We start from the raw sequence: 26,269 nt of genomic DNA, 5'->3' as shown, positions 1-26,269 counted from the left end.
TACTTGCTTATTGCAAAGACATACCTGTAATGACGGGTACCATGATTTCTTTACTACTTCACCCGAAAGTCAGTACATGCCATGAAACGTCAACTCTTCCAACAGACTAATGTCAATTTGCTGGTAGGTTCTGCAACTCTTCATAAATAGAAATTTATCAACTCCAACCATTTTTGGTCTCAGGAAATGAAAAAACCAAGTCATTGGGCTTTTACGTTTTTTCTTTTCTTTTATTTTTATTGTTTCTAAAGTTGCAGGAACTTAGAGATACCATTTCGTAGCAAAAGTTCATTTGCATCTTCAACCAGATTCAAGATCTTTTCGCATAAGCTTCGTTTGCTTTCAGACTCTTCTTTGATCTTGCCACACAACGAAACCCACAAACGTTTGACAATACAGGGCACACGTCATTCATTTGTAAACTGGATATAATGAGTTACACAACCACAATCTAATCAGCCAAAACTTATGAACTTAAAAACTAAGTTGAAGGCAAGCTACTCATATTCACAGATAAGAACTTTTATTGCAATTGGATAAAACTTACATATCAGTAGTACAGGGGCTAAACACATCAACTAAACTCCAGAGTACATCACGTTAAACAAATTCATAAAAGCCCTATTAAATACTTCACATAGGCTTGGGGAAGTAAGATACCCCAAATCCCACAAACATAACATAACTTCTTTTTCCGTCCAATCATCTACCATTCCATTGGAGTACCATTAAATGCTATTAGACTAGAAGGATATACAATTTTATACTAATAGAGTACCATAACTTAATCTCCAAAGGCACAAATTTGCTCTAAACCCAAACACACAAGTAAAGGCCTTGATTGCTCCATTTTGATTGCAAAAGTACCCCTCGACATTTTAGCTTAGCTTTCCTCTGCAAGTAGACTGCAACAACACTGCCCCATTAGCTTGTTTACTTCCTCTAATCTCCCTCTTGGCAAAAAAATATCGAGGAAGAATAAAGAAAGCATAACCCACCCGATCTATCCACTTTCTTCCATACGAATTAGCCACGCAATTCGGATAAGATAACAAGGGTCGCCCATTCACTCAGTAACATACTTTAAAGGAAGTAAGGAGGGCTCACGGCAAATCAAGCCTCAACAAACGAAGCAGATCGCTGGTAGCCTCATCAAACTTCTTCTCCTTCTTCGAAAAGAACGCAGGAAAGGGAAGCGAACTCGGGGGAGGAGAAGCCACTATGGGACCCGATCCAGCGTAAAAATCAGAAGCCCTAATTTGCTTCTGAACCATCTCGGGTTCCGGGCCCAACCGACCCGTCGAACACAAAATCAAATCATCCTCATCGCGGCGACCCACAAGCCCTAATTTCTTAGACGCCGTCGCTGGAATTGGAGTCGAAATGGCCTTCTTGCTGCCAGTGCGATTATTATTATTCTTATCATCATCATTCACTGGCAACGGTTCGCCGCGTTTCAGGATCTTAACTTGGCCCATGACGAGATTATTCTTGGCAGCAACAGAAGTCGAGGTAGGAGCTTTGCGAAGATCTGGGTTCACAATCCTAGATCCATCGTGGACGTTAGTTTCGAAGCCAGTGGGGCTCCGTTTTCGGCGGCGAGATCCGGAAGGGTTCGGGTTATTATGACTAGTGGTGTTTCGGCGAGTGTAATAGGGTTTGCGTAGGCAATCATGAGATCGGAGAACGGCGGTGGCACACATCTTTCTGGTTGGCCGGGGAACAGACGTTGGGGAAGATGGTGAGGGGCAGTGATCGATCGAACGAGGAAAGAGAGAAAAGGAGAGAGAAGGAGAGGAAGAGGAAGAAGTTAGTATTTTGTCGCTGTTACTTTACTTGTGGGGGAGTTTGGGGCATCTAGATGAGTGAGAATTGGGGGAGTGCGTGACTAATTTATAGGGGTGGGTTTGTGTGTGATGCGTAGTACGGAATCCTATTTGAGGCTTTTTCTTGTCGGTTTCCAACTTGGTTATATATTTCACAGGGCTCTTGCTTCGGTCGAAAGTATTCTTCTTGTGTCGCAAAAGTTCATAGCATTAATAAGGGTCTAATTGCTGCATAGAGCGTAAATTAATTGAGACTTACCTGTTCTTTGAGATAAGGACTTCTCATGTAATTTAGTATTTTTTATATATTTTTTAAAGCGAGATAATTTAAATTCAAATACATATCTTATCATTCAATTCAATTATCTCGCTCGTTGGTACACTATTTTTCAACTAGTATCTTTTAGAGTAAAAGTTCTATTAACCAATCTTAATTTCTGATTGTTTTCTAATATCAATCACTCTAATTGACATTGGATGGACCTTAATCAAAACTTAAAAAAGATGGAATGGTCAAAACGCAAAATTGGCAACTATGGTAGAATTGCATGGCTAGCGTTATTTGTAGCTGTATACACCAAATAGCAAGATGTACAAATACAGCTACTGTATGTACAGAGGCAAATGGCCGCAAGTGGTGGGCTTTATCTGTAGATACTTTTTATTAACCAATTGGATCAAGTAGGGAAAGGGAGAAAGTTGACAGGCCACGAAAACTGTGCTCCTAATTTGTGGGCTTTTTTTTCCTCGAAAGAATAATTCGTGGGCTTTTGCCTGATGCCTAGGCATCAATGATCCAAGAGGGCGGTGATCTTATGACATCGTCCCAATTATGGGAATTTTTTTAAAAATAAGTTTTAGAGAATGCAGCTACGAGCAGGCTCTTTTCCTTTTTATTTTTTGGCTTAATAAAAGCATTACTTCCACAATAAGAAATCTCTACAACACAAAAGGAGTAGGAGTTTGATTTGGCGTAAACAATTTAGTGTAATTTTTTTAATTTCAGTTTTACTCTTTAAATTAATTATTAATCAATAAGCATATATACCACAGTTCCTTAAACTATCCGACTTCAAAACGTCTTATCCAAAAAAAAAAAAGGAAAAAAACTCCTTCTCGCCCCCATTATATATCAAACTAAACTACTAAAGATTACACAACTTCTAAAAATTTTCACTCATTTGTCATCTGTCATGACAAAATACTTATTCCGCTACTATACTATCATTATACCGCCTATTATGGATTTACTTGTTACGTTTTGTTGGAAGGAAGATCTTTCATCAATCAATAATTCTTTTATCTTTCATTTTTTTTTCCTTTTAACATGATGTTTCTTTTGTCTTTTATTTTTCTTTTTATTTTCATTAATTTTTGAATAACTAATAAAATTTTGGATGAGTCACGCGCACATCATGTGTATTTCTTTTTTTTTTTCAAAAACGATAATACTTATATAACTTATTATATTATATATTATAAGGGAAAAAAGAGTCTAAAGAGACTTTTGTTAAATACTAACAAGTACACAAATTTTACTAGATCAAAGAAAGTGCCTTGACACTACTTTTAAATTTTTCTGGCAGTAGCAAGTTCACATCGCATGTATCTCGATGGCTAGTAACAAATAAATGCACTGAAAAAGATAAGGATGGGAGGTTGGTTGATTAAAAGGTCATGGACCCACCAAGTCGGTTGGGGCAATTCCATTTGTCCAAATATCAGCATCTGTTTTAATTGGACCAAGTCCAAATGTCAATGATTTAGAAGAGATTTACTTTGACTAAAATTATGACCAAATAATCAATTGCTTAATGAATGTGATTCGGGATTAGAAGTCCAAAACTACAATTTCGTAACATGGATACGAAAGCTAAACAAATGTCCCTGTAAGAGACCGCTGTTCCTGGTCCCTGGCATTTGTGTGTTGACTTCTATTGCCTTAAACCAATGTTTTCAAACCCGGACCGTCAATCGAACCGGTAAAATGAAAGAGTCGAGATTCAATCGATCGGACCGGTTCAATCGGGGTTCAATAAATAAATAAATAAATAAATATATATATATATATATAGACACACACACCTATGCACATAATAAGATATAAATGCTGAACCACAATAAATATAAGAGTAATATCCAACAATTAACACACACACAATTAACATAGTTATCAAACTTACATGTTCAATTGTCTAAATATTAGAATTAACAAAAAACAATACAAATCTAGAAAACAATCAAAAGGTCCAAACGAGTCCAATTTCTGAGGCTTCTATAATCTTCTTCATAATTCTGGGACAACAAAGCTTCAAAAAAAGCCACATTGACAAGTCATCATCATCATCCAAGACCATTATATGAATCACTGACAAGTGATAAAAAGTATAAAATCATATTAGTTTCATCACACCAACTGATACAAATCTTAAAAATAAAAATAAAATAGTACAAATAATTCTATACCAATTTTTATTTGAATATTTAATGCCAATCCTCATCTTCATCATTAAAAAAGTTTCGACACTGAAATGTTTCTAAATCAACATCTTCTGCTTCATCTTCATCATCTAAAAAATCAGCATATTTAATTATATACATATTCAACAATTGAATATCATATCATACTAGCTTTATTTTTGCATCAAACTAATGATTTATGTCAGACTAACCTTCAAGTTGTTCAAAATTTGAACATTGACCATGAATTGGTGGTTCTTCAAGCTCTTCCTTTAACTTCTCATAATCAAGCTCCCCTTCTTGTTCTTCTTCAACCACCCAAAATTCTGTTTTATCAATTGACTCGTAATCAACGGGATCATACGATCTCTTTTGCTGATTATGCCTACAACATATATATATACGTATATATACAACATATACACTTAGTTAGTACTAAAATATTTTTCTTAAAAAGAACGAAATGTCATTTATAAAAATAAACCATTTACATATACCTATACTGCAAATGCAAATTGTAATGCACATATACAAGATCATTGAGCCTTTAATGCTCCAACCTATTCCTTTTCTTAGTATGAATACGTTCAAAAACACTCCAATTATGCTCACATCCTGAAAAAGAAGCTGTTTGACTCAAAACCCAAATTGCAAGTTTTTGTAAGTTGGGAGCATCACAACCAAAGAGTTTCCACCAATTCTCTGTCATATTCAAAATTTAAATATAAACAAAATATTTACAAATTAGATATATATTTTAGAAAGATTTAAATGCTAGAAAAATATAAATTACCTGGTCTATCTTTCTTGCTAGTAAGAATAGCAAGTTTTCTGCCAAAACTTCTCTCCCGCTCTCGATACATTCCAATTTCTTTTGTTAAATTTTCCTCAATGCACCAATCCACCTTTGATTCTATGTAATCCAACAAACCATTTGTAATTTCTGGATGTGTAGAGAATGTGACAGTGTCATATTGAAAAGCAGGATTTAAAACTATATGCCGTAGCATGCAAATTTGTCCTCAACATCCTATCCCATCGGTCATTGATGATATCAATGTAAGGCTTATATAGCCTTTCATTATTCCTGAACAACTTCTTGATTCCAGTAATTGCTCTAAACATACCTTCATACACATACCCCAAAGAAGGCCTTTCATCAGTGTCACAAACTAATAATAGGACCCATTATTCTCACTGTAATCAAACAATTATTCCAAAATCTATCATCCAAAACAATTTGTTTGACCTCTCTTCCTTTGTTCATTTTCAAGAACTTTTTGTAATCTCCACTAGTGACTAAAGCTTGTAAACTGTCTTTGCGATCATGTAAGTTTTTTAGTGCAATAAAAGTGGTGACAAATCGAGTTTCCCCCGGACGAATAATCTCCTTCCACCCATCAATTTTTCTCAACCAATTCAGAACATATTTATGATTATACACAAAAACAGTTACTGAAGAAGCAAGAGACACTAGAGATTTAACAGTACCCATTTCACCAATATCCTTCAAAATCAAATTGATACAATGGGCAGCACATGGAGACCAGCAAATAATTGGATATCTTTCATTTAATAAAGTTTCTACGGCCTTATAATTGCTAGCATTATCAGTGATTAAATGCACCACATTTTTGGAACCAACCATTTCAACAATTTCAACAAATAGATTGCACAAATTTTCTGCATTTGTCACAATGTCCGATGCATCTATAAACTTAATAAAAGATATACCCTTAGGACAATAAACTAGAAAATTAATCAATGGTCTTTGTCTACTATCTTTCCATCCATCACCTATTATAGTTCTTTGACACTACTTTTAAATATTTCTTGGCTGTAGCTAGTTCACATCGCTGGCTAGTAACAAATAAATGCACTGAAAAAGATAAGGACCGGAGGTTGGTTAGTTAAAGGTCATGGACCCACCAAGTCGGTTGGGGCAATTCCATTTGTCCAAATTTCAGCAACTGTTTTAATTGGACCAAGTCCTAATGTCAATGATTTAGAAGAGTTTTACTTATGACCAAATAATCAATTGCTTGATGATTGTGATTCGGGATTAGAAGCCCAAAACTACACAATTTCGTAACATGGGTACGAAAGCTAAACAAATGTCCCTGTAAGACGCCGCTGTCCCTGGTTCCTGGCATTTGTGTTTTGACTTGTATTGCCTTAAACATTGGAGACACTCACATCCTGTTTGGATTCTCATTTTCCTAAAAAAAAAATTACTTATTTTTTATGAGAACATGATTTTATATGACCGGAACATTTGTACATGGAGTTCCAAATTTACACCGTAAGAAAATGTTCGAATTACATTATTTGACAATTATATATAATTTGGCAATTTGAACGTTAACAATGAAGGGGGAAAATTATATGAAATGACTGCTCAAAAACTCCCGATGTTTGAAATCATGGCAAGTAATTGCAAGCTTGTTACAACTAACAATTATTGCAGCAACTCTTATTTTGTAAGTAACTTGAATTTGAAACCGTGAGTTAATAAACTTATTAATAATCCATTATCAATGACCTTGAAGTCAAACCATTTTAATGCATTCTTTAATCTTTACCTGCCATGTAACTCAAAGCTAAACAAAATAGTGTAGAAATACTTAAAACTCAGCACCTTAAAAATGAATAGTACCACCAAGTGTGCACAAATGCTGGAGTCCCATTCTCCTACCTAATGCGTTATTATACTAGTTCAGTACCATTTTCTAAACTAAAATAAACAAAACCATTTAAAAAAAAAAAAAAAAAACACCAGATGGTTCCATCTTTGCCGACAATCCACCGGTCCCAATCCCATCCCCACCCCTACAATCACTCTCTAGTCACAACTTCAACAATTTATCATTAATTTGACAAAAAATCAAATAACAAAATGGAAAAAAAAAAAGGGTTAATCACAGGAAGTCCACCTCAAGTTTGGTATGTTTTGCAGTTTATTCCCCTAGTGTTTTATTTTTCCCAATTCATTCCCTTTGTCAGTCCATCTTATCAAATGGACCGTTAAAATCATTGCAGTAAACAAAAATACTCCCCATTTTAATCTTTAAAATTTCTGATGAAAATAGCACTCTTCATGTTCTATAAAAAAGAAGCAACCCTCGCATATTCTCTCCTTCATCCACACATTTGCAATTGAAGCAGAAAAAAAAGTCTCAAAAATTTTCAAATTCATTTTATTGCTTTTCCTCTAAATGTTGTTTATCACCCCATATGAAAAAAATAACCCAAAAAACCTATGGATGTGGTTAAATAATATATTTAAGAAGATTTTGGACATTCAAAAATCCAAAAAGTAGTTTTTTTGAATATTCAAACTACAAGGTTTGATTTTTATGATAAACTAATTATTTTTTTTGTACTTTTTTTAAAAAAATAACTTTAAATTCAAAATATTTTACTTCATGCATGTAATTACTTGGAGTAGATAGACCAGAAGCTTTGTGTGAAGGAAGAGAAATATGTGCTATATTTGATCCAAAATTGTGGACATTATGTCTGTTCTTATTATTCATTTAAGGGAAAACATTAATATTGTCCTTTTGAGCTGTTAAAAAGAAAACAAAATGTTAGGTGACAAACTGCAAAACACGCCAAAAACCCAATATTAGGGAACTTGAAAAAAATCCAAAATCCAACGGCACGGATACGGGGCACAAACGGTTGCGCGTAATATTGGTTAAACACGATGTAACTTTTTTTTCACAGGATGTATTTTCAGAACAAATAGTGATGGGCCCCACACTTGACACGAAAATTAAGTTACATAGTGTAATCTCAGCCGCACAAAATTTTGAGGGCAAATCTTAGCCCTTAACCGTGCAGGACGGTCATACTGATGACCGTCCCTGCCCCAAATCCCAACGGCACAGTCATATCCTCCACTGGGTCCACCCTCTTTCCAACTCATTTCTCCAGAATACAAATTGCCACGTCAACCAAATCTGACAATAATGAATTCCACAGATCAAACACGCACTACACACTCTTTCTTCGTTGTCCCAACGCAAGTCAATTTCTTATATATGTCTCCGTCCTACCTACTGATGATCAGATTCAATTAGCTCATTCATCGTCGTCTTTTATTGTTTCTGGAAGTTAACGAATTGAAATGGCCAGCTGGGGGGGCGCATTGAAGAAGGTGGCCAGCGAAGGAGGAGGAGGATCCGAGAGTGGAGGCTCCGAGAGCGGTGCCGACGACAGCAGCGGCAATAGCAGCAATACTTTCGAGTATTTCGGATGGGTCTATCACTTAGGAGTTAATTCCATTGGTCATGAATATTGCCATCTCCGTTACCTCTGTATCCGAGGAAAGTACGTCGAGATGTACAAAAGAGACCCTCGCGAAAATCCTGGCGTTGTTAGTCCTCGTATTCTAAATCACCTTCTTTTCTTCGTTTATTTATTTATTTTTTTTGAAGTGCTTTATGGGCTTTGTTTGGTTTGCGAGGATGATTAGGAGAGAAAAGAACCGAAGAGGTTTAAGAACCGAAGAGGTTTAAGGATTTATTGGTTGTTGGATCATGTTAACCGCTTCGCGTGCCCTGGACTTGGCCATTTTTCTTTTGTCTCCTAACCTTAAAATGATGGCACTATACTATAATTTTGAATGTTCAAGCTTTCAGTAACTATTTTCATGGTTATTAACGTCTTAGTTGTGCTGTGCTGAGCTGACTAGAAGCTGAATCCAGGTATCTTATTTTGATGGGTTCATGAGGTGGCGGAATGATGGTAGCGCGTACCATGACAAGTCCCATTCTGAACATACCCAAACACGAGTTTGTTTTTAACCGTGTGTTCCTTTTTAACTGTTGCTTGCGTTGATTGTTTACGTGGATCATTTGATTCAGTTGTTCGATTTGAGTTAGGGAACATTATTCACTCAATTGCCTTCTAGCTGAATTTTGGACTGTGTACTGAGGGATTGGGGATGGTGAACCGTGGAGAAGGCAGTTTGGGGCCTTCTGATTGAAAATAGATTTGTAGGCTGTGGGTGCTGTAGTTGCTGGAGATAGAACTTTTACCATTTAGATTAATAGCAGAGTAGAACACTTGAGGAGAAAATGCTGGAATAATGGTCGGTTTTGCAACTTTAGAAGGATGATAAAAAGCCTCAGAATTGACAGAGCAATTGAAGTTGAAATATCACTTTTATCCTCTTGGGTACTCAAAGATGACATGCCTCCTTTCTCTTGACTTTTGAGGTACATCCACATGAAATAATGTGCTCGCTGATACTTTGGAGGTCTGAAGAAACTTTTGCTTAATGCGCTTGATGTTCTCTTAAAACTCAATCTTAATGCTTTTGTTTCATTAATCGCGTTGCGTTTCACAATGTCCATTTGATTATTGCCAATGTGATGTTTGCTTATTGCACATTCAAAACAGTTATATACTAGACTAGTTTAAGTTCTCAATGTCAATCATGTCCTATCTCTTTTCATCCTTCCTCTATGTGCCCTAGTGGTGTCTGTATTTTCACTTGGAGAAAGCATTTCCATTCTTGAACAGGAATAGTTTTGATGGTCATTGTTTTGTCCAATAAATGTTAGTGGTGCATTATTGCAGAAACCCATTCGGAGGGGTGTTGTCGGTCACACACTTATGGTGGAAGAGCTAGGTCGCCGAAAGGTTAACAGTGGGGTAAGTTTCGTTTTGGGATCTATTCCTAGTTGCTTTTGTTCATGCTTACTTAAAATGCTTTTCTTCTTGTGTGTCATGTTTCTCTATTTCAAAAGTAAGATGTTTGTTGCCCCTTTAGCTTTATTAGTCCCTTTTCACAAGTTCTCCTTTTTTACTTCGTGTTGGGTTTTGTTTCTTCCAAGTGTTTCAAAACATATTTCAAACTCCTAATCGGATTAGCTAAACTAATATAGTAGTGCTTTGCTTTTGCACTTTTATAGGATCTTTACGTTCTAAGATTTTACAACCGGTTGGATGAGACAAGAAAGGGAGAAGTAAGTAAAACATCTATTAGCTGAAATTGAGCTCTTGTTTGTTAAATCATCTCACACTAAGTGATTGTGATTGCTGCAAGATTGCTTGTGCTAACGCTGGTGAGGCCCGAAAATGGATGGAAGCATTTGATCATGCAAAGCAACAGGTATGAGCAATTTTGTTAGGTATGTACTTTTGATTTGCTTGTAACCACTTAATGCATGACCATATCATGTTTTGTTAACGTTTAGCTCTACAAAACAAGATTCCTGGATAAGGTTTTTGAGTGATTTTCAGTTTCCACGTTCAAAGAAATGGACTGATTGAGTGAATCTTATTAATGTTACCTTGTTTTCTGTGAACTCTTCAACTCTTGATTTTTAGGCGGAGTATGAGCTTTCAAGAGGTGCTAGCACAAGAAGCAAGTTGAACGTGGAGAACGAGTATGTACACAATTGCCAAATTGTTCAGTTGTAGAAACTTTTTGTACAATTTTGTGTAATTGATTGCTTTGACTTCCCTTCTTCAGGAGAAAACTTGAAAATATTAGGATATGGAGCAACATATTATGATGGGTATAGGCATATCTGGGATAAAAGTTGAATGGATTGTCCAAAGTTTTTTGTCGTTATCCTTTAGTAGTTTTTTGTAGTGCTTATAATCAAGTATAGTGTACATATTAACATGAAATTTCTTTCATATGACAACGATACTCTTATTTTCCTTGCAATGCTTGCTCTTAAATATGGTTCACTTTATTTTTCATATCACAAGTTTTTTAAGTGCACTTCTGTGGAATTTTGTGTATATTTTTAAACTTGTTTTCTGAAAATTTATGAAGAAAAATAACAATACTTTTTTTTGTGTGAAGGATCAATCTTGAAGGGCATCGGCCTAGGGTAAGGCGGTATGCACATGGCTTGAAAAAGCTTATAAGAATAGGACAAGGTGAGCCAGTTTGAACACGTTTGCGTATTATTTCATGACATACTTTTTGAGATTTCTTTCATTTTACAGTTAGATTGCGTGCTTCTGTGTGCCATTTTTTTTTTCTTTAGTTAATCTTAGTTGATGATGTAACTGCTCAGCTCTGAGGAACAAAACAGTATATGGCCAAAAAGAACTTTAATTTTTTGTGCTCTATACCTTTATATCATTTTTCAGTTGTCTAGGTGTCTTGTGAACAATGTGGTGGTCTGTCTTATGCTTGATCATATGCTTAAGCTTGAAAGATATGGCTCTGTAGGTACAAGGTAGGTTGAGCTTTAAATGCTAGTAATTTTATTGTTTCATGGTCCACAGGTGCTGCGCAGTGTGTTATTAATGTTTCAGTTGTCGTATATGTCTCCATGATGTATATATAACCTTGACTGGTAAAATTGAAACAATCTTCTTTCAAATTGTCCGTGATCGGTTCTGTTTGTTGGACTTAGGTCCTGAGATGCTATTACGCCAATCATCAAGCTTGGAGGGGAGAGGCAGAGCAGATGCATTCTTTGATGCACATGGTGGAGATGCAGTTGAAGCACATGAATGGAAATGTGTCCGGACAATCAATGGTATCTTTTTTTTTTTGTAATGGCCTTTTCTTTTTCTTTAGTTCATGTTATTAGACATTGTGAAGTAATAAATGACTGACTGGAACCAGTATAGCAATTTTGGCTTCCTAGGAAATGAACCTCTGATCTTCTGTTATTGATTGCTGAGGCAAATAGAAGACATGGCCATGAATGTCGAATGTTCCATACCTCTCATACATTATCTGTTCGCATGGTTGTGTATTTCCAGTAGCCACCATGATGATTATGGTCAATTGATTTTGGTTGCTTACATCATACATGATTTCAGATTTCTCTGTGTGCATGTAGCAGTAAAGTAGTGTGAGTACTTTATGCTTCTCATCATTATGTTGGTGCTGCTTTATGGCACTTGATCATCTCACATTATATTGTTCAACATTAAATGAAGTTCGGGCTACCCTTTATTATATTTTATTTTCTTAAATGGTTATCTCCATAGTCGATACTTGCATAAAAGTTGACTTCGTCTTATTTTCATATATGATGAGATGATGTTTAAAATGATTGGACTGTTGTTTCTTATTAGTGTGTGTGCTTGAAATATGCTCAGTCTTAGTCATGCAAGAGGCTAAGAATAATTTCTTTATATCATGTTATTCGAAAATTTGATATTTTACCAGACAATTTCTTTATCTGGATGTTCCCGCTTTTTTTTTTTTAAAATAAATTGTTCAATGTTTATTTTTCAGGTGTTAGAATATTTGAAGATGTAGCTAGCTCTGAGGTATCTTCTATAATTTGTATATAAATTTACAATGGCGTCTATAATGTTTTGTGCTTTGCAATCTTCATAAAATCATTACTTCTGCCTTGCATAGTGTGATGTCAATAAATTAAATACCAAGGTGACGACACTGAGTTTCTCCTCCCCCGGGGGGACGTCCCCGCCTTTCTTTGGAGCCGAGGAAGCTAATTAATCAGGAAATGTTTGGTTTTCTTGTTTCATGTTCATTAAAAGTTAGTGTTTATTCCGAAAGCTGTCAAAGTTTAGGTCTTCACAGTTTTTAGTGTCCTACCTTCATGGCTTGAATACTGTGGAGAACAACTAAACTTCATGAACTTATGAACAATATGTTAATGTATTAAAGGTCTTTATGTCCAATTATTGGACACCTTTAATTTTCATGCGCACTGAGTTGCATATTTAGTCCTTCTGACAAAAGAGGTGTGACGGCAGATCAGCTGGGGATCATGATTTGTGGGCTTGAAATGAACTTCTAGCTTGAAGAGAGTATTTGACAGAGTCCTGAGAGTGCATGTATTCCCAGATTTTTCTGTTTGTTTATCCTCATCTTTCCTCACTGCTTTTAATGGTTATGCATGTTGCTTTTGTAGAGTGGTAAGGGCGTTGTTGTCAAGGCTGTAGGTGTTGTTGATGCCAGTGCTGACACTGTCTTCGATGTGGTTTTGAGTCTTGATCGCCACCAGAGATATGAGTATGTGTATCATACTCTTCTGTCTGTGGATTATCTTGCCACCAAAGATTCACTAACATTTATACTACAGGTGGGATACATTGACAGGTGACTTGGAGTTGGTTAATTATGAAAATGGACACTATGACGTCGTGTATGGAGTTTTTGATCCCAATTATTTAACTTGGTATGTATTAAAGCAGAAAATTGTGTTTTGTGCCTTTCTTTTTCCTATTCTTTTCTGAAACTTCCATTTCAGAAGTGTAAATCAAAAACAGAAAACTTGCCACCCTAAGTTCTAGATTATGGTATTATAGAGTTATTTATAGTTACTGCGCTTGTATTCAACTATCATCAAACTGTTTTGATATATTTTCTGTAATTCTTCTACCATTCTTGAAATAACCTGAATAATGTCATTTTCTCATTCTGCCACTATTATGTCACATGCATTGAATTTCTTCCAAGAAATACTTTAATCTTCATTTTCTTTTGTTTTCTCTAATCCATTATGGACAATAAATTTGTATTTTTCTAAATATCATTCCTCAGCAACAATTCTGTAATAAATAGGTAAGTTGAACAAAACTTGTTGGACTAGTGGATATATTGGTGTTCAATGGACATTATACACTTAGCATATTATCCCAAACTACATTTTTGGGTCTTTGAAGTGAGACAGTGGTAATAGAGCTTATAGAATCAAAGGGTGAACCTCGACTGAGTGTGTTTTCTGCTCAAGCTAGATCTTTCTAAACTCATTCTAGGTCTATATATCCTAACAAGAGCTGTTTGAGTTGGTTATTAGCATGGCAGGCTGAGTATGATGAGTAGGGGAATTCAACCCTTTTGATGTTCATACTTCAAAACAAACACGCCTTGCTCCTTAATTGCTTTATGAAGCAACAGATGTAGATTGCAGATAGCAAAATACAGTTCTTTGTTTGTTGGTTGAATTCAATATGCAAATGCAACTGGATCATCTAGCTAAGAGATTTGAGCTCCCCATTGAACCTTTTATCTTTTCTCATGAACTTCTTAAGTGTTGTGTCTGCAGGTGGCGGTCCAAGAGAGATTTTGTTTTCTCTAGGCAATGGTTTCGTGGACAGGATGGAACATATAGTAAGATTCTCTTTATTTGCTTAGTTTGATGACTGCTCTACCATATACTTCTATATTCTTTTGTATTCTTAAATAAGCAATATTGGAGTTAGGCATTGGCACAAAATGTTCAAGAGAGCTGTGAAACAGCATATAATGGTAATAATACAGAATATGCACATGTTTCTAGTCATCCTCCTGAAAATTTCCCGTGAAAATTAAGGCTACATCAACTATCATAGAGGTTGTAAAATAACAAAGCTATTATAGTTTAGTACCATCTCTTGGTGGAAGGTGGCGTGTTCCTGGAAGGCTATTCACACGAATAGAAAACTTTAAAGATAAAAGAAAGAACGGACCAAAACTGCAAGTCATGCTCAACATATGACAACATTAAATCAGACTTTATCCTACAAGAGTCCATGAAGTACTGGAAAATATTGCAGAGCCCCAGACACTGGATACTTGAAAACTTCCATCATCGTACTGGACTGAAATTATGCAGAAACTGCCAAAGCCAATGACTCTGCAGAATATGCACACAAATTTATTGCGTTTCTTGTATTCTTCAATGTTATTGTGCATGACGCTTCTTATGTAATGATGCAGCAATCTTGCAGTTTCCTGCCGTGCACAAGAACCGGCCACCAAAATCTGGATATCGACGCACCAAAATTAATCGTAAGAGATTCTATGTATTTGTGATCCTTTTGCTTGCTTACTCCTAACCTGTCACAATTTGTGGCGATGGCATAAAACATCATTACTTTGGCACAATTATCTGTCCATTCGTTCTGATTCTTGGAAAAAGTTTTGGAAGCAGACATGGTTCTGCTCTTTAGTTTTATTTCCACAAACCTTTGAGAAAAGATCTTAATCTTTTATTTGAGAACCATTAGACATTCTGGACAAGTTGAACTTTTTCCACGTGGAATCCTTTGTGAGACCTTGTCCTAGGTTTGACAGGGGAAGATGGTCTTGAGACTTTTTAAGGTTTTGTAGAAGTATCAGATCCATTTGTTGCAATTTTAATTGCACTGCATGCAATGTTTTGGAATCTTGCCTTTCTCTTCGTGCTGTTTTCCTTATTTTGATTGCTTGCAACTAGTGGTTAACTCTCTGTTGTCTATATAAATATAATTTTCTGAACATCTGCATTTGTGTGTACATTTGGTATGACTGCTTCTTATTACTGACTAGACACTATCAGTCGAATGACATAGCTTGCCGTATTAAGTTTTCCTGACTCTTTCTTTGTTTTCATTCCAATGTAGCTTCTTCATGGGAGATAAAAAACTTAAATACATCCTCATCATCAAAGGTGGCCCAATGCCTTGTGACACAAACGCTAGAGATAAACACCAAAGGCTGGTTTAAATGGAAGAAGGATTACAGCCCTAAGTTCGAAAAAACTATTCCATTTGCACTGCTGAGTCAAGTGTCAGGTTTCTGATTTCTATACATTTAACAATTTATCATTTTTTCCTCCTTTATGTACAACTAGTAAAAAGAGAAGATTGAGGATATTCATGAACCATCTTCATAATCACCAAAAACTATGCATCTAAAATGATATCTACATTTATCTTGTGAACAACTGAAATTTCTGGGCAGTATATTGCTGCTTTGCAAGTTTGATACAATAACTATGCTTTGTTTTTAAGTAAATAATTGAGAAAGACAGGTTTTGTTGAAACCTAATGTAGGTATTAGTTTTTTCCATGTTAAACTTGGTCTATCCTTATCCTTCAGGAGAACTATGTAGCCCTTTAATGTTTGTCTTGTATACCAAGCATGGATTCCAAGCTTGCCATGCTGTCTTTATCCCCTAGCAATAATGCCATGTTTGCTTATTTTCCACCTACCAACTCAACGCTTATTATTAACTTAAAACTTCTTCTCTTCTCCTGAAAACTTAATGCCAGACCATCTGCATTCGCCATTTTCGATTATTGCTGAAACAATTCTCTCACCTAAATGCTTGCAATGTTCTTGCCACTCTGCTTGTAGGAGTCTTCTTAAACAAATAAAGCTGTTGGTGTCCCAATGGTTGCACAGGCAATTGCTTGACAACATATGGACAGTTTAAGTTAAAACACTTTAATGTGCCCTAAGAAATCAATTGTATTTAATGCTGAATGCACATACGGCTAATCTTAACATACTTGATGACTTTGTTTAGGTTTGAAGGAATATGTTGGAGCTAATCCTGCACTTACAGCTGAATCTCCCACAACTGTTATCCATTCTAAGATTTCCGATGTTTTAGCATCCAATGGTGAATTGGAAGTGGCAGAAGCACCAGATGAATTCTATGATGCAATTGCTGGTGATTCATCTTCAGAAGATGATAACAGCGATGATGACTCAGAAAAAGTCAATAAGGTCCGTATTTGTTTGTTTCATCTCCCTTCCTGATCATACAGCGACTTGTCTTTTGAGAATCTAAACTCGTCCTTTTACTCTACCAGAATAGAAGAATCAAATTGAAAAATGTTTCATGGGCCATAGCAAGCTTGGCATTGCAGAGAATGTCAGGTATCTCTTCTTTTGTGCACATGTGCTCTATTTATACATATGTAACTATTTTAACAGATTCAAAAAGTAGCATATGCACCATAAAAAGTTTATTGCTTGAACGTGCAGCACCAGATGCTAACAAGGAGTTAAACCCAGATGTCACTCCAATCAATCTTGACGCATTTCAGTTCCATGGTTCCATGCAACGAGGGGGGGATGAGACTGATACTAACTGCTGGACTTCTCCTAGTGGCACAGGATTCATGATCAGAGGCAAGTCATACTTGAAAGACAGCATAAAGGTATGTCTCTGTGATATTGATATTGATGCTCTATGCAATGATAGGTGGAGCTATTATTGTTTTTTTTTTAACTGATGCTATATTTTGCAAAGAGCAGAGCAGAAAGTTGATCTCTTCCATATAGCATTGTGCTTTTTCATCTTTCTCCATGCATTGCAATCGTACTGGTTTTTTTGACCTTCTAATCATTAATATGTCCCACTGAATGCACATCATCGATCAAATTGAAGAAAAACTAAGGTTGCCAGGGATTATGATCAACAGAATAGGGATGTCTCATTGATGATGTGGCCACCATGGGAAATGGGGGAGGCCAACATGCACATAATACCCTTCCCTGAGCAATCTGGCTGTTTGCGTTTATCATATGTGTTGCCTTTGGGGCCTTTTTGTGGTATCTATGTAATTGTGAAGTTTTTCAGTCAAAATATTTGCTTCAGTGCAAAGTAAAGTTTTGCCCTTTCAAATACTTGCAACTCATAGCTTAGTAGTCAACTCCTTGAACGAATATGTGATTAAAGCCAAATGTTGGGTAGCATTTTGCATAACATAGCATGAACTCCTGACTTGTTATTCGCCATGTGGAATTGGATTCCTGAGTTATGTGTTGATATAGTCAATCATGTCCTTTCTAGCCCTTCAAAGATTGATTCGCATACAACAATTGAGGCTTACTTGTTGAAATTGTTTTCTTAATATTTATAAAAAAGCTAATCTTGGAAGACTGATCCGCATCTCCAATCTTCAATCCTTTTTCGTACATTTCCATTTTACAGTTATTCATAAAGAGCCGTAAACAGTTGAGATAAATGCCCAGTGCATATACCCGAGTCTGTCATCATTGCAAGTTATGTTTTGTAGGGATCCAAGGCCAACCCCACTCATTACCAAATTAATAGAAAATTGCATGTTGATAGTAAGAAATTAGTCACGATTTAGGTATCAGATTGTGTACAATATGATCTCTTGCATCCCTATCAAAGTTTGATGTCTTCGCAGCTTTAATCTGACAAATGTAGCTCTTCCTCGATGCAGGTAAAAGGGGGTGAGCCACTTCTGAAGCTCATAGCTGTGGACTGGTTTAATGTAGATAACCGTGTTGACAACATTGCACTGCATCCTAAATGCCTTGTTCAGGTAATCAACAGCATCTATAATTATATAAATAGGAGTCTACTCCAGGCAGGTTTAACCATAAGAGTCTCTTTTTTCTCCTGATTTTTTGAAAATAAAGGAAGTTGAGTAAACCTAAAAATAATAATAAAATAAAAACTTAGTAGTTCCCACGTGCATTGTAACAAGCTATGTCACATCCTAGGAAAAATAATGTTTGGTGTTTTTGTGCTGTGCCAAGATATATAGTTGGAAAAAAAAAAAGTGATGGCATGAACTCTTCTCACCTATAATGCCTTTGAATCTATGTATGAAGAATCTGATACTCTGACCATTCCCCCATGCCGCATCCCGCAATCCAAAAGCAGAAAAAGAAAATAAGAATAATCTGACAATCTTTGAATGGAAAGTTGAAACTTAATGGCATTTGGCAAAAGTTCGGTTACAATTATGCAAAACATTGCAGAGAGTCTTTTGAGACCTCTAGGAAACCCTCTCGATACCTTTTCCCTTATATTGTGTTAGGAGAAAATCTCAAGCAAATGGGTGTTTGTTGTAATTTAAAGTGGTCTTGTTGCCGAGTTGTCTTCTCAGTCTCACAATGGATTGTCTCCATGGTCAAACACAAATATGGAAATAAATTCTGATAAGAACTCTGGATCTCAAATTTTGCAATCCACATTATATATTTGTTGGCTTTCTTGCATTTCTATACTTAATATGGCCTTTAATTATGTATAAGGCTGCAATGCGTTTGTTGTCATCCTTGTCCATGTGAGTTTGTGAAACAGGAAAGTTTGGTGCTTGTAGGCTCCTTCCATCTTCATGTCACCATCTGGTGGTGTGGTAATTGGTTCATGCTATCTAACATAGTTTGGTGATTACAGTCTGAAGCAGGGAAGAAAGTTCCGTTCATCCTTGTTATAAATCTTCAGGTGTGTGCTAGGATTTATTGTGGCTTGCCTCTCTGTTTATGGATGTTATGAGAATGTCTTTGCATATACAAGCAATTAATTTTCAAGGGACTGCAAAGCAAAACATTTTCCAATTCTGCATTATAAAAGAGGATTTCTCATCCTCTATTCATGCATCCTTCATCTCAATAGACTTCCTTCTTTACCTGAGAAAAGCCATATGCTCTGCATATGCTAAAGAGTTGTCTTCATATACTAAGCATTATGCAAGTTGAAACGTGACATTCACCACATACAAGCCGTGGAAAATACTGGTTAATATTGATATTTGGTTAATCTACATTTGACATTCAACTGATTTTCAGGAATATGGGCATAGCTGAAATTAGATTGAGAGCTGAGAAATAATCATTATTTCATTAAGTGAAAAAGAAGAAAAAGGTCTCAAGAAATCTAATTTTGGAGTGACAAATGTAATCTGTTGCTGATATTGTTCCCTAATATGTTTTGAATTAGTTATGTTTCCTTTTTTGACGGAAATCTTGTAATGTTTTTAACAGAGGAGTAGGAACCACAATGAGATACATCATTTTCTTTATTTTTTGGGTTAGCATGCACACCTTCTGAGAACAGGAGATATTCTTCCTGGTTTAACTATGTCAGGTTCCTGCCAAACCAAACTACAGCATGGTTCTTTATTATGCTGCTGACAGACCAGTAAATAAAAATTCTTTGTTGGGTAAATTTGTGGAGGGGACTGACATGTTCCGGGATTCAAGATTCAAACTGATTCCAAGCATTGTTGAGGTATGGATTGCAGACTGGTGTCTATCTAGTACATGTGGTATTCATGAGCTTTTGACGCCAGTTCTCTTTGGCAATTTGCATGACAGGGATATTGGATGGTCAAACGTGCCGTTGGAACTAAAGCTTGCCTGCTTGGGAAAGCAGTAACGTGCAAATACCTTAGACAAGACAATTTTCTGGAGGTAGGACTCAAACTTGATAAGAATTTATACAAGTCTTTACTAGGTTTTCCAATGATGAGAAATTATGGGTTTTGTTTACATCATTTTTGAAGTGCAATCAACTAGAATCTGAACCATCAAAAATCTTTGTTAGTTCCATGAGCTTGAATATGGTATGTGAGAACCCAATACCATTGACAGATTCACCTATTGATTCATATATTGTTCGCTATTTGAGCAAGATCCGGTAGTAGTTCCTGAATCATGACGTGCAAAAAGGAGATTTCAGATGTCAATAGTGACTGTGTCTTATGCATCTAGACTTTGCTTGTCTGAAGAATCTTATACTGTCAAGTGTAGGAAACCTTAATCCTATTTCTATTACTTTCAGTGATGTGCAAATTTTTCTTAGGTCAAACCTTAAAGTCTGCTATTCTCGAAATTATTTATGCATTTGTCACTTGGGGCTATTTAATCTCATATAATACTAAAACGTAATGGTTTTGTGACTATGTTTAAAAATTTGCCTTTTCTATATGAAGTTTTCTTTTTCATCATTGGCATCAAACAGTTACTAGTCAGTTTCATTTCCCTTTATGTGACATTATAAAAGGTTTTTGTATCCGTATGAAAATTGATACAGTAGGAAACTTGTTTTCCCTTTGGTGAATCATGAAATGATTTTCCTACTCATTGCCTTCTCATGATTGAGTTTTAATTTGCTGCTGTAACTACTTTCAACTTGGATATTCAGTGCAAACCATTGCACATATCCCCTTTTCTTTTGCTGTTTATCAGATTTAGAACATCAAAACTGTTGGACAAATTACTAATATCAGATAAAGAAATGTTTTAGTATCTGTCTTAACAGACTTCACCTGTAAGAGGCATCGTCACTTCAACTCTTTTCTGCATAACTTTGCCGCTTGTTAGTCTTTCTGTTCTGTTGGGAAACTGATAAGTGTTCCTTACATGCAGATTGATGTGGACATTGGCTCATCATCTGTGGCAAGGAGTGTGATTGGTCTTGTCCTTGGATATGTCACCAGCATTGTCGTTGATCTTGCAATATTGATAGAGGCAAGTATACTTTCCTCTTACTCTGAAACGCAATAGGTGCATTGAATATTTTATCTCTAAATTGCGCGGAGTGAAACTCATTAGGTGCATTAAATATTTTACCTCTAAATTGCTTGGACTGAGAATGAGTTAACATTCTCGGGCTTAAAATTTTTTTTTTTTTTTTTAAAGTTTGGGAATTTTGCAATTCAAGATTTTAGGTTTCTCTCTATCTTGGCACTAAAACCTGTTTACTTCTGTTTCGTAGGCAAAAGAAGAGGCAGAACTACCCGAGTATATTCTAGGAACTGTTAGACTAAATCGCGTTAGGCTTGATTCTGCTGTACGATTGGAGAATTGAGGTTTTTGATAAGTAAGAGCATTTTTACTACTTATTGAAAAAAAAAAAAATTTTTTTTGACCATTCTATTCTATGTGGTTGAGCTGTTATTCTCCCTGTATTGATTCTGATATTTTACAAAAATCATGCGGAACCGTGATAGTTTACTAGATATCCCTCAAATTGTAGTTTTGTGCTGAGGAAAAGCCTCTACTTTTGCCCCTGCTCTTCTGTGCAACAAAGCCATCTCTTCGCGACTATAAAAAGATTTTGGTGTAAAATAACAGAAATTGGTGAACTACAAAAAAGGGTTGGCGAATAATTATAGGTAAGAAAAATAAGATAATATTTAGTCATATGACTCATGTCCACTTTACCCCTCAAAATCTATACGTATAAATCAACAAAATGAAATTTTTTAAGGAAAAAATGTCATCTATTTTAACACCAAGTTGATGCCAACGCTTTATTCGTAGCAATACTTTGTGACGTTATTAACGTAAACGGTTTCTAAGAAATCGTTCTGAAACTGTAGTTTAAAGGTCTAATAGGTTTTTTTTTAGATTTTTTTTTTATAAGTGAGAGGTCTCGAATCTGAAATCTTTCACTTAGACTCCCTTCCTTTCGTACCATCTAAACCATCTTACCTACTTAATGGTCTAATGGCTTGATCATTTTGAAGAGCAAAAATAATTTTTTTTTTTTTTTTTTTTTTTGGATTTTGAGGTCTAGACCGGATGGAATTTTTTCTAATACGATCAAACAGTCCGAGTTGGGCATTAATGTATAGATAAAAGAAAGTAAAACTTTACATGAATTCAACCAAGCAATTTTGAGCAAAGACCGTCTTCGTTTGTCCTAACTAAATTAAAAAAAAAAAGGTCTTTCTAATAGAGCGTGTTAAGATATATTTCAAATATCATATTTTTTAAAATGTAATATTAATTAAGAAAAGTATATAAAGACGATAGGTAAAATTAAATAAAAAAAAGTATATAAATAAAGAGAGAATAATAATTATTAGTATATATATATAGAGTAAATCTTTCCTACACTGACGGTGTATACACTATCAGCGTTAGATTTATGACATATGTGCAAAAGTTGAATTTCAAATTCAAATTTGCATAGTTGTCATTCATCCAACGCTGATAGTGTATACACTGTCAGTGTAGGAAAGATTAATCCATATATATATAGTATGTTAGGTAAACATTAAGCGTGTAAAGTTGGACTTTTTGATTAATTACTAAAGGAATGAATACAAGAACGGGTAATTTCCTTTTCGTGTCGATCTTTTGCTCCTTCCTTGTCTATATATCGAGATTGGGCGATTTTAGGCATGAGCCTAATTCTTAAACCGCAAGTATGATCCAAGCCGTTTACCGTCTGTAAATATATGTTACACTTACAATTGGAGAGAGATGGTCTTCTTGTTCTATAAGAATAACAGAAAAGAAATAAAACAGAAATAAAAACTTTACCGCAGCATTGAGAACCCATCACAAAACGACAGCGTAGATTGACCTATACTGGACGGAGCGCGAAGACCTGGACTAATTAGAATTACAAAAGGAAACGCGACTTCAAGACAAACGCAAATTTAGGGTTCGAAGGTTACCTTGACAAACTGTTGGATCACGCTTTTGGAATTTTGAAACAAAAGGAAAGTCGGTAACAATTAATCAGATCAGGAAACACATCAACTCCTCCTCAGAATTCTGATGTGATATATATACATATATATATATATATATATATATTTATTAATTCGACGTGCATGCCTTAGGGCTCCAATTTTGTGTCTGGACAGTAAGCTTCATTCCTCTAGTGCAGCACTTTTAAAGGGTCGCTGTGAATTGGGCCCTTCTTGCAGAGTAGGCCTCCCTTATTTTTCTTTAATTTTCTTGTTCTTGGTGGCTTCTTTATAAAAGAATTAATTCTCCTAGCCTCCGTCTGTGTGAATTCAACTCAGTCCCAATTCCCAAAGGAGGGAGGGTTGAATCCTAACTTTGGCAATGGAAGATGAAGAGAGGGTTAAGTTCGTGAAGGAATCGAAGAGAAAAAGAAAATCAATAATGGGGTCGGCAGAAACTTCGGAAGCAAGCAAGATCATCAATGGCTCGATAGTTCTTGACAAGTTCATGGACGCGGAAGTCCAGCAAGCGGCTTCAACTCTATTAGCGATGAGCAAGGAAGTATTGGATCCCAAAACCGCTAATGGGTTGCGCAAGCGAGTAATGAAGACCAAATTAAAATTAGATAGGGGAATTGGAGGGAAATTGCCAAGGCTGCCGCCGGTTGCGAGATTGAATGGCGTTATTGGAACTTGCAGTGAGCCTTTTGAGAAGCAGTTGACAGGTAGTGATGTTAGTGAGTGCCAATGTAGGTTAACGTTATCCAAGGAGGAAGTACTGGATTCGATCTTGCCATTGTTGAATGAACAAGACGAAAACATAGACTCTGGAATTCCAGTTACTGTCTATGATTCTTCAGGGAAAGATTACCGGATGGCGTTTCAGTCTTGGAGCAAGAGAAAGCTTTACGTGCTCAAGTCGGGGTGGACAAAGTTTTGTCAAGACCATAAGTTGCGAGCCCTTGATTGGGTCACCATTTGGATGTTTCGACATATGCATACTAGGAGCCCTTGTTTCGTTTTGTCTTTTAGACGCTAGAGCGGTTACTCGTATAGAATTAGACCAAAATTTCGCTTCAGAACGGAAGACCATCACACACACAGTTTAATTAATTACGAGAGAACTGGTGGTCGTTCTATTATTGTTGTTTAAATTGTTTGCAAGAACAAATTGCTTCGTCTTCTTTCTTGATTTTTAATAAAGAAGAAAAGGGAAAAGAGCAAAGATATAACTCCCGAGCGTGCTGCTATTTACTATGGTTTTATAGAATTGTGGGTTTGACAAAATGCCAACAATATATCCTAGCAGTTTGACTATGGAAGAAACGCATTACATGGACCTGCATCTTGTTCTGTGCATCATCTCATCTTCTGTGTCACAATTATTAACTTCTTTTTTTTTTAAATGTTTTCTGTTTTTAGTGGATGATTGTAACTTCACTGGGACTCGGTGCATTATTGCTTCAATTAACCATAATTGTTACGCATGCAATGATTAGGATTTGAAAGGTTAGAATGAATTACTCATGCGGTGGACATGGCATGTGTGATATTGCTTTTCATATGAAAAGCAACGAAGATATTTCGATAATCTAATCTATCATAATCTAGAAGGAGGGGAGGCTAAGAGTACTTTCTTTGAATTTTTTTTTTCACTGCAGGTGGGGTTCGAATTCCAGACCTATAATCCAAAGAGGGATTTAGTCTCTTTTTGGTGACCACTGAGCCAAAGCACAGTGATTATCACGAATAACAATTCGATTACCCATTTTTGGCTTGGACAGCTTGGTCCAAACTAAGCTTACAAATAAAATGTCGTAGCAGACCAAAATATAAGAATGTGACCGATAAACTGTTTGTTTCTTCTGGTTTGAGAGATTCTTGATTAGTATCTAACAACACTAGGATTTACCCAGAAAAGACCACAGACTAATTTTGGACAACTTTTTGAATCGATCTGGATCTTCTTCTTCTTCTTCCTCCTCCCTTTTTTTTTTGGGTCTATTTTAAGGCCAGCTAATTAAAAGCGAAAAGATTGTACTATGGGAAGGCATTTGCATCAATTTAACCACTTAAACAATCGGATTATCCTCATTGTTCCCAATCCTGAACCACTTGGAGATAGATTGGACTAGTTTTTGGTTGGGCCAATCCAACCAGTATGCTGGACGACATAGACAATGCTCTGTATATTGGTGGTGCTCCATTGCGTCTAAACTAAACATACGAATAACCTTCGGCCTTTGTCAGATTTGCGTGATCCAAGAATGCAATGCTTTTTCGTGCCAGATGAGGTGACATGACTTATGCTGTCGATGCATGGATTTTTGGCTACTTTTGAGGGTGTGTTTTTATCTATGTGGTGACCAGTAGTCTGCGCGAACCGATCTTGAAAAAGAATTGGAAGACAAAGTCACTTTTTCCTAATCACTATCAGGAATCGATCTATCAAATTTAGCTTTAGTATTTTCTTTTTCTTTCCCTTTTCTTGAGGTAAATTTCGCTTTAGTCGGTAGCACAAATTACTTTTTGTTAATGCGTGCGTTCATTGATTGATTGATTCTGATTGATGTATTAATTTCTGTCCGTTTGCTGTTCTTCCAATCTTCCCTTGCACTGTAGTCAGCCGCTGAGTTCTTATCTTCTCCACTGGTTGTATTTTGCAAACTCTCAACTCATGCACATTTGCACGGTTAGCAGCCAGTAAAACCTTAATCTTCAAAATCAGATTGGAATTCTCTTCAAACATATAAAGTTCTTGGCTGCAAGTCACACAGTTTGTGTTTATGTTACTGTCTTTTGATTCAAGTCATATAGTAGCTAGGCGAGTTTTGCAGGATGATGGTTAGGAGAAAAAATCACAGTTTAAACTTATCCTGCTTCATCAGATGATTCTTCTTTTTCCTCTTGTTTTTTTTTTTTTGGTGGATATAAACTACAGGGGCTTGAGATGATATGAATGGGACATCTGGGCTCCTGTTTTCCTACTCTTTTGACTACAGCGGATTCAAGAAAATCATCTTTATCTTTTCCCTAAACGGAAAAAGAGAATTAAATATTGGTAATCATTTTCTAGG

General features: G+C 35.9%; 4 protein-coding genes across 4 annotated transcripts; 2 read left to right on the top strand and 2 right to left on the bottom strand.

Moving 5' to 3' along the window:
* Positions 1-504: 504 nt before the first annotated feature.
* LOC113773260 lies at positions 505-1,860 on the bottom strand. Its single transcript, XM_027317867.1, has one exon. It carries the CDS (start codon positions 1,701-1,703, stop codon positions 1,104-1,106), a length of 600 nt encoding a protein of 199 aa, XP_027173668.1. The 5' UTR covers positions 1,704-1,860; the 3' UTR covers positions 505-1,103.
* Positions 1,861-4,310: 2,450 nt separating this feature from the next.
* On the bottom strand, positions 4,311-5,934 carry LOC113773468. Its single transcript, XM_027318115.1, has 6 exons — positions 5,601-5,934; positions 5,414-5,458; positions 5,080-5,229; positions 4,847-4,988; positions 4,499-4,671; positions 4,311-4,396 (listed from the first exon to the last, which is right to left on the bottom strand). The coding sequence occupies exons 1-6, from the start codon at positions 5,932-5,934 to the stop codon at positions 4,311-4,313; spliced, it is 930 nt and encodes a 309-aa protein (XP_027173916.1).
* A 2,384-nt stretch (positions 5,935-8,318) lies between these two features.
* On the top strand, positions 8,319-21,773 carry LOC113776466 (protein ENHANCED DISEASE RESISTANCE 2). The gene is made up of 22 exons (XM_027321638.1): positions 8,319-8,667; positions 9,876-9,950; positions 10,211-10,264; positions 10,345-10,410; positions 10,629-10,687; positions 11,116-11,192; positions 11,678-11,803; positions 12,514-12,548; positions 13,160-13,260; positions 13,331-13,426; positions 14,297-14,361; positions 14,950-15,021; positions 15,615-15,785; positions 16,523-16,725; positions 16,812-16,878; positions 16,987-17,162; positions 18,198-18,299; positions 19,163-19,210; positions 19,853-19,996; positions 20,083-20,178; positions 21,136-21,237; positions 21,485-21,773. The coding sequence occupies exons 1-22, from the start codon at positions 8,419-8,421 to the stop codon at positions 21,575-21,577; spliced, it is 2,277 nt and encodes a 758-aa protein (XP_027177439.1). The 5' UTR covers positions 8,319-8,418; the 3' UTR covers positions 21,578-21,773.
* A 1,602-nt stretch (positions 21,774-23,375) lies between these two features.
* Positions 23,376-24,296, top strand: LOC113776310 (putative B3 domain-containing protein At4g03170). Its single transcript, XM_027321440.1, has one exon. It carries the CDS (start codon positions 23,575-23,577, stop codon positions 24,229-24,231), a length of 657 nt encoding a protein of 218 aa, XP_027177241.1. The 5' UTR covers positions 23,376-23,574; the 3' UTR covers positions 24,232-24,296.
* The last annotated feature ends 1,973 nt before the right edge of the window (positions 24,297-26,269 follow it).

Source organism: Coffea eugenioides, chromosome 6 (genome assembly GCF_003713205.1).
Source record: "Coffea eugenioides isolate CCC68of chromosome 6, Ceug_1.0, whole genome shotgun sequence".
NCBI lineage: Eukaryota > Viridiplantae > Streptophyta > Magnoliopsida > Gentianales > Rubiaceae > Coffea > Coffea eugenioides.
The sequence above is the reverse complement of the archived record's forward strand: the minus strand, read 5'-3'. Positions and strand labels throughout refer to the sequence as shown.

Coding starts and splice junctions, on each gene's coding strand:
- LOC113773260 (XM_027317867.1), bottom strand. CDS start 1,703: ATGTGTGCCACCGCCGTTCTCCGATCTCATGATTGCCTACGCAAACCC.
- LOC113773468 (XM_027318115.1), bottom strand. CDS start 5,934: ATGGTTGGTTCCAAAAATGTGGTGCATTTAATCACTGATAATGCTAGC. Junction 4,672..4,846: donor CATACTAAGAAAAGGAATAG/GTTGGAGCATTA, acceptor TATATGTTGTAG/GCATAATCAGCAAAAGAGAT. Junction 4,397..4,498: donor AAATTTTGAACAACTTGAAG/GTTAGTCTGACA, acceptor CTGATTTTTTAG/ATGATGAAGATGAAGCAGAA.
- LOC113776466 (XM_027321638.1), top strand. CDS start 8,419: ATGGCCAGCTGGGGGGGCGCATTGAAGAAGGTGGCCAGCGAAGGAGGA. Junction 13,261..13,330: donor GATCGCCACCAGAGATATGA/GTATGTGTATCA, acceptor TTTATACTACAG/GTGGGATACATTGACAGGTG. Junction 13,427..14,296: donor GATCCCAATTATTTAACTTG/GTATGTATTAAA, acceptor TTGTGTCTGCAG/GTGGCGGTCCAAGAGAGATT.
- LOC113776310 (XM_027321440.1), top strand. CDS start 23,575: ATGGAAGATGAAGAGAGGGTTAAGTTCGTGAAGGAATCGAAGAGAAAA.